The sequence below is a fragment of the Rhinopithecus roxellana genome, chromosome 20, assembly GCF_007565055.1.
Source record: "Rhinopithecus roxellana isolate Shanxi Qingling chromosome 20, ASM756505v1, whole genome shotgun sequence".
Lineage (NCBI taxonomy): Eukaryota > Metazoa > Chordata > Mammalia > Primates > Cercopithecidae > Rhinopithecus > Rhinopithecus roxellana.
The window spans coordinates 25292212-25299922 of NC_044568.1; the positions used below are offsets into that span (position 1 = coordinate 25292212).

Consider the following 7711-nt stretch of genomic DNA (forward strand, 5'->3'; position numbering starts at 1 on the left):
TGACCAAGATCCGGTCACTGCACTCCAGCCAGGGTTACAGTGTCGAGACTCTGTCCCAAAAAAAAAAAAAAAAAAAAAAAAGAATTTCATAAGATGCCTCTGGCCTTCCTGAGAGAGCCAAAGCTGGAGGTGAGTGGGAAGCACCCACCTTGAGCAGCTGTGGCTAGACCACAAGATCCCTCACTGACCAAGAGCCCACCTGCCCCCACTCCCGCTAGGGAGAAGGAAGGACATGTGCACCTGGCTCCATGTGTAAAATGTTTATTCTCAGCATGTGCTTATGAATGAACTAGGACGGGGGGCTTTGTGAGACTTTGCCACAGTGACCTCTGGGGGGACCGGCTGTGTCAGCAAAGCCACTGGATGACAGTTGGGAAGGTGGCAGCAGCCACCAGGCCTGGAAGAAGGTATGGGGAGGCATCTGAGGACCTCCAGGGGACCCGATTGGTTGGCCACTTGGTCACCTCCAGATGCGTAGTCTGGTGTCCATTCTGAGGCACGAGGTGGGAGTGGCAGGATGTGCTCAGTTGCCCATATGGAAACTCAGCCTCCATGGGGCTCTGCGCCCTGCTCTCCTCTCTCACCTGGGGGAGGAAGTCCAAAGTCAGAGGCTCCCACAGCAATCCCCTCCCTTGCTCAACCCACTGAACCATCCTGTCCACCAGCCCAGCTTACCTTTTCCACTTGTCTGAAGACCCGCAGCAGGTTTCCACGAAGGACACCTTGAAGCTCTTTCTCACTCCAGCTACGACTCAGCAACTCCTCTATCAGGACTGGGTATGTGGACACGTCCTCCAGCCCCTGAGGGAACCTGTGTGGCCACCCACCAGCCAGCTGTGGGACCTCAGCCCTGATCCTGGGTTAGGGCCTGCTACCCACCAGCCCTAGTCACACAGGGGAAACTGAAGGCCAAGTTCTTCAGGCTAGTAAATGCAACCGTGGAGGCTCCTGGAGGACTGGGCTTCTGTAGCCTCCACCTGCGAGCAGATGGTCAGCCCACAGCTGGTCTGCAGGGCTGGGAGTGGAGCTTATCTTGGACAGATGAGCCCTGCCTGGGGAGGGGAGTATTTAGCAAGTATGACAACTTGGAGTAGGGCCACTGAAGAGACAGGGAGAACCTAGGAAACAGGCCCTGAGAGTGGGGAGTGCCAGGTGGGCTACAAGACCAGAGCCTGTGGCTGAGGCCTGGATAGGAGGATGTCAGGATGGGAACGAAGACTAAAGGACTCCCTGCGGCACCCCAGCCAAAGAGAAACCTCAGGGAAGCACTCACCGGCCAACCCCGTCGTAATTTCCACCAATCCCGATGAACTCAGATCCAATGACTGCCCTGATGTGGTCAAAGTGATCTAAGGTGGAAGTGAGTGTGGGCAGCACTAGGCTGGAGTTAGACCCTGGCACCAGCCCTGTCCCTAGCAATCCAGGCTGTGGCAGTTGGCTCCACAGAGCTAGCTCATGGCCAGTCATGAATCCTGAAGCGGCTACACGCTGGTCCTTGGACCTAGAGTGGGGACCTTGGAGACCCCTCTTTGGGCCTTTTCCTGCCCAGGAGCCACCCTGCCTCTGGGTTCCTTGAGAGCCTGGTGGGGCTCAGCCTGTCCTGCCCAGACATGCGGGGAATGAGAGAAGTTCAAGGATTGGGAGCAAAACCAAGAGGCATCAAACCCATCAGCACCAACTCTGGCTCCAGGTCTGGGTGGCACTGAAGAGCCGTGTCTGCTGCCTCTGGGTCATTGGGAGGTCTGCCCATTGACCAAGAGGTGCACTAGACTGCTAGAGTCGTCCCGAGGGCCCTGGCAGCCACAGCCCAAGCCGGCGCTGCACAAAGCTGAGGTGGGACTCACCTGCCACCGTGGACACGTTAGCCAGCAGGTTGCACTGCAGCACCCCCATGGACAGTGTCACCATCACGATGCCACCATTCTTCTTCTAGAGGGATAAAGGGACACTCATCTCAGCCCTTCTGGCCTGAAATCATGCCTCCTGTGCTGTGGGGGCCCTGGTAGGACTGTGCTCCGTCCTGGCTTCAGGGGTTGGAAGAGGCTTCACCTCTCTGGGCTTGTGGGTCCCTGGCTGGAAATGACTTGGTCTTGAGTTTCAGGGATGGAGGAGGATTAACCAGCCTGTGGTCCAAGGGTGTGTGAAACCCAGCCTGGTGGCTTTCTCTGCTCAGGGTCAAGAACCTTTAGATAACACATGCCTAGCCCTAGGTTTGAGAGCTCGGATGGCCACCCACCAGAAGCTGCAGGATGTCATCGGGAACATTCAACAAATTGTCACACACAGCTCTGGCAGCTGAGTGGGAGAAGATCACAGGAGTCCGAGACACTTCCAGGACCCTTCTCATCAAGGTGTCCGATGCATAGGACAAATCTATCATCATGCCCAGGCGGTTCAATTCCTCTACCACTTTCTGCAGAAACAATTAGTTTTTTTTGTGGGGGAGGGTGTTGGGATGCAAAGGTATATACACATATCCATAGGGAGCAGGTGGGGTGGGGTACAAAACAGGAGTCCTCACCTCACCAAAGCTTGTCAACCCGCTGACATTGGTGTACATGTGGTGTGTGAACTTGGTGGAACTCTCTGCCCTGCAGGACAGCCATGGAAGGGCAATTTAGCTGATCACACCTTGGGCCATCAGGTCCTGGGAGCCCTGGGTCTATCCATCCATCCCACTTCCAGAACAGGTGCAGGACCAGCTGCTTTCTGGGACTGTGAGAGACCCGCTGGGTGTCCAGCCTCCCTCTGCAGACCCCTTTATCCTCAACGGCCTGGTCACACCCATGCCACTGATGGGGCAGTTTCCACACCATGCCATCTAGCATCCTGGCCAGGTGCTGTGCTCACCATGGTGTATTGCAGGTGAAGGTGAGTGTCAGGTAGCGCACTCCCAGTACATAGAAACTGCGCAGCACAGACAGGCTGCTGTCCAGTGAGTGACCACCCTCCACGCCAATGAGGCAGGCCAGCTTTTGAGAGCTGTTCAGACCTAGAAGGAGGTAGAGAGTCAAGTGGTTAGATCCCAGGAACAGAATCTCCAGAGTGACATCCTGACTATCCTCTCATCTGCGGGCCCACCTTCAGCTGAGGTCACAAGCTCAAGTTCAGAGTAGGAGGCACACATGCGGCGAATGAGATCAATCTGCTCCAGGGCGAGGCGCACGGCAGTCTGGTCCTGGGTCTGGCATGAGACGGATGCTGACCAGAACTGAGGGTAGGTCAAGGGGTCCAGAATGAGGCCAGGGTGGTCTTCATCCCCTAGGCCTGCCACTCCTGCCTCAGACCCCATAATACCCATTTGGGTCAGTTGCCCCAAGCGAGGCACTACATGACTCCATGTTACCTCGATGACTTTTTTTAAATTTTTTTTTTATATATTTTATTTTAAAATCTGAGACAAGGTCTTGCTCTGTCACCCAGGCTAGAGTGCAGTGGTGTGATCATGACTCATTGCAGCCTTGACCCCCCAGGCTCAAACAATCCTCCTGTCTCAGCCTCCCAAAGTATTGGCATTATAGATGTGAACCACCAAGCCTGGCTTCTTGATGACTGCTGCCAGCAGTCAAATGATGGACTCACAACACATCATAAATTACTGTTACGGCCAGGCCCAGGGGCTCACACCTGTAATTCCCACACTGTGGGAGGTCGAGGAGGGCGGATCACCTGAGGTCAGGAGTTTGAGACCAGCCTGGCCAACATGGTAAAACCTTGTCTCTACTAAAACTACAAAAATTAGCCAGACATGGTGGCGAGTGCCTGTAATCCCAGCTACTCAGGAGGCTGGGGCAGGGAGAATTGCTTGATCCTGGGAGGCAGAGGTTGCAGCGAACCGAGATCATGCCACTGCACTCCAGCCTGGGTGATAGAAGATACTGTCTCAAAAACACAAACAAACAAACAAGCAAAAAACTGCTGTTAGTCCACGTGCTATGTGAATGCCCCAAGGCCAATCCATTATGTCCTTTGTGGTTACAGCGACCCCACACTCCCCAGGGATTTTCTGGTCATTTTCTGCATGCTTCCACAGAACCTGGGCATCCATGCAGCTAGCCTGTCTTGGCCTCCAAGGCCCCACTCTCCTTAGAAGCCACATGATGGCACACTGCATGCCCCATTGTATTTAGTCACCCAGAGGCTGGCCGACCCAGGTTTCTGTGACCCCAACATCCCCCAGCAGCCATGCTGTGGCACCCTGTGTGTCCCTGTGGTACCTGGGCACCCACGAGGCCGTCTCTAAGCCTGTCCAGGCTGGTCTGACCGTGGGTGAAATTTCGCAGGTTAACATCCTGAAGCACATTCTTGTAACGCTGTCTCAGGACCTGGGGCAGGTCATTGTGGCTGGGAGCGTGAAGGTCAGATGGAAACAAGGTCTCCAGATCAGTCAGGATATACCAGGTGCTTGGGTCTACCCTCCCCCACCCCACCAGGCACCTCCTCACACAGACCATATAGAGACCTCCTGAAGTCGGGTTGGAGGGAGGGGGTTAGGTTCCACCAGGAATGCGGTAATGGGGGGAAGGGCACCCATGGGTGATGGAGGAGAGAGGGCATCCAGGGGTGGTGTGAGGGAGCCTCCTTGACAGCCCTGCATGCTCAGAACCTCCTCTCCTGCCCAAGGGTGTGTTCACCCCGCATTGCCCAAACGCTGTACCTACATACCCGTCCACGAGGGGGAAATTCCTCATCAGGGCCTGCGCGCGACTCCGAAGGTCCAGAGTTTTGGGGGTGCCTGGCGTAGTGAGGCCTGGCGTTGTGAGGGCGCTGGGGACGCCCGGCGTGGTGAAGGGGCTGGGGGAGCCCAGGGTGGAGAGGGCTCTGGGGGCGCCCGTCGTGGTCTCCCCGCGGGTTACGGGCTGCCGCAGCAGCAGCAGCAATAGCAGGAGGAGCAGACGCCGCAGATGCCGCCGGCTGAGCGCGCGGGAACCCTCGTGGCCTGTGGGCTGCATATGGCGCTGGGGTCGGCCGCGGGAGCCTGGGAGGAGCAGGTGACGGGCAGAGGCCGACAATGGGGTCCGGACCATGACGACCCAGCCTCGTGGCCTCGCGAAGAGGGGATTGGAGTCACGCGACTCCGCGACCGAAGAGCCACGCAAGGGGGCGCCACGGCTTTTCCGTCTCCAGGTAGGAGAGCGCCCCCATGGGCCGGAACCGCCGCTGCAGCGTCGAGGACCCCTAGCCCTTCCACCCCCCAGCGCTGGCTCTGTAGACCCCCAAGACAAGTAGGGGAGCAGGCCAGGCGGGGAACTAGTAGGGGCCCAGGGATCTTCCTGATCTCACCTCCTACCCAGGCCCACGTGGGGGTTAGCTGCCGGCTTGTGCCCAGCTCCGAGGCAGGTAAAATACTCTAAGCTGAGACTCAGAAGAGTTAATTCGATCCGTCTGTTTTGACTGACAGAAGAAGATTCCCTATAGATATTTCATTATCTCATTTCATTTCATTTCATTTCATGTTTTGTAACAGAGTTTTGGCTCTTGTTGCCCAGCCTGGAGTGCAATGGTGCAGTCTCAGCGCACTGCAACCTCCACCTCGTGGGTTCAAGCCATTCTCCTTCCTTAGCCTCCCAAGTAGCTGGGATTACAGGCGCCTGCCACCATGCCTGGATAATTTTTGTATTTTCAGTAGAGATGGGGTTTCACCATGTTGGCCAGGCTGTCTTGAGCTGCTGACCTCAAGTGATTTGCCTGCCTCGATCTCCCAAAGTGCTGGGATTACAGGCATGAGCCACTGTGCCCAACCCCGAAAATGAAATTTAAGAACAATTTTTATGGGGGATCATTATTTTAGCTTTTTTCCTTGGAGTTGCAGTGGGGTGATCATAGCTCGCTGCAGCCTTGAACTCCTGAGCTCAAGCGATCTGCCCACCTAGGTCTCCCAAAGTGCTAGGATTATAGGCATGAGCCACCACATCCAGCCTTAGTTCTTTTTTAGAGATAGGGTCTTTCTGTGTCGTCCAGGCTGGTCTCAAACTCCTGGCCTCATGTGATCCTCCCACCTTGGCCTCCCAAAGTGTTCCAGTTGCAGGCATAGGCCACTGCATCTGGACCTGTTTTAGCATTTAGTATTGAATATTTTTTCTCTATATATGTTAATATACACACACAAAAAGACCCAGAAGAGTCTACACATCCAATGTTAGTTAATAGTGGCCCTCTCAGCAAGAGATCTACCTACACCCTGATCAGTTTGCATCTCATTTCTTTCTGTATTATGGTGATACTGGCTAAGGGAATTCATGGGTAGTGCTGGTGAGGGCTAATCAGGGTCATAGGGGGTTGGTGAAAGCACCACAGCAGTAGCTGAACCTTGCTTGAAAGGATGGGGTCTGGATCAGGCAGGAGGAGTGGAGAGGGGATCCAGTGTTGGCTAACAGCCCTGCAGAGATCTAGTTTGGGCATTACAACAACTGTTGTGGAGGAGGCACAGGTGGATCCTCTAAGGCATGGAGTTGTGGGACAAGATCAGACTAGGGCTCTTGATCCTGAGAGCATGAGGGGGCTTGCTCTGACACATTATTTCACCTGGGGCAGAAATCCTTCAAGACAACACAAGGCAGCTTCCAGCAGCCCCTCATCATTTCCTGTTGAGAAAACCCTGGTGCAGGGGAAATGGATGTCAAAACTGCATCTTGGGCCGGGTGCAGTGGCTCATGCCTGTAATCCCAGCAGTTTGTGAGGCTGAGGTGGGCAGATTGCTTGAGTCTAGGAATTTGAGACCAGCCTGGCCAACACAGTGAAACCCCATCTCTACTAAAAATACAAAAATTAGCAAGGCATGGTGGCGCCTGCCTGTAATCCTAGCTGCTCAAGAGGCTGAGGCAGGAGAATCACTTGGACCTAGGGGGCGAAGGTTGCAGTGAGCTGAGATTGCACCACTGCACTCCAGCCTGGGCAACAGAGCAAGACTCCGTCTCAAAACAAACAAACAAAACAGCTGCATCTGGACCAGCGCAGTGGCTCATGTCTGCAATCCTAGCACTTTGGGAAGCCAAGGCAGATAGATTGTTTGAGTCCAGGAGTTTGAGACCAGCCTAGGCAACATGGTGAAATGCTGTCTTTACTAAAAATACAAAATATTAGCCAGGCGTGGTGGTGCGCACCTGAGGTCCCAGCTACTCCAGAGGCTGAGGTAGGAGAATCACTTGAGGCCAGGAAGTTGAGGCTGCAGTGAGCTGAGACCCTGCCACTGCACTCCATCCTGGGCAATGGCAGTGAGACCCTGTATCAAAAAAAAAAAAAAAAAAAAAAACAAAGGCCGGGCATTGTGGCTCACGCCTGTATTCCCAGCACTTGGGGAGGCCAAGGTGGGTGGATCACCTGAGGTCAGGAGCTGGAAACCAGCCTGGCCAACATAGTGAAACCCTGTCTCTACTAAAAATACAAAAAAAAAAAAAATTAGCCGGGCGTGGTGGCGGGTGCCTGTAATCCCAGCTACTTAGGAGGCTGAGGCAGGAGAATCGCTTGAACCTGGGAGGTAGAGGTTGCAGTGAACCAAGATCGCGCCACTGCACTCCAGCCTGGGCAACAAGAGCAAAATTCCGTCTCAAAAAAAAAAAAAACCCTGAATCTGGGTAGCATCTGAACCCCTCGGCCTGAACCAGGTCCTGCTGAGAAAGGCCAGTGACACAAACTGAATCTAAATTATCCTCCCTCTGCATCTGTTTCTGTCTCTTGTTTTTCCACCTGGGCTCCCTGATAAGTGTGCATC

The 7711-nt window shown here is 54.6% G+C and overlaps 1 protein-coding gene across 1 annotated transcript; it reads right to left on the minus strand.

Moving 5' to 3' along the window:
- Nucleotides 1-245: 245 nt before the first annotated feature.
- DPEP3 (dipeptidase 3) lies at nt 246-5291 on the minus strand. Its single transcript, XM_010355062.2, has 10 exons — nt 4666-5291; nt 4218-4344; nt 3082-3211; nt 2851-2992; nt 2522-2591; nt 2237-2413; nt 1845-1929; nt 1274-1349; nt 676-811; nt 246-584 (listed from the first exon to the last, which is right to left on the minus strand). The coding sequence occupies exons 1-10, from the start codon at nt 5025-5027 to the stop codon at nt 348-350; spliced, it is 1542 nt and encodes a 513-aa protein (XP_010353364.1). The 5' UTR covers nt 5028-5291; the 3' UTR covers nt 246-347.
- Between the last annotated feature and the right edge of the window lie 2420 nt (nt 5292-7711).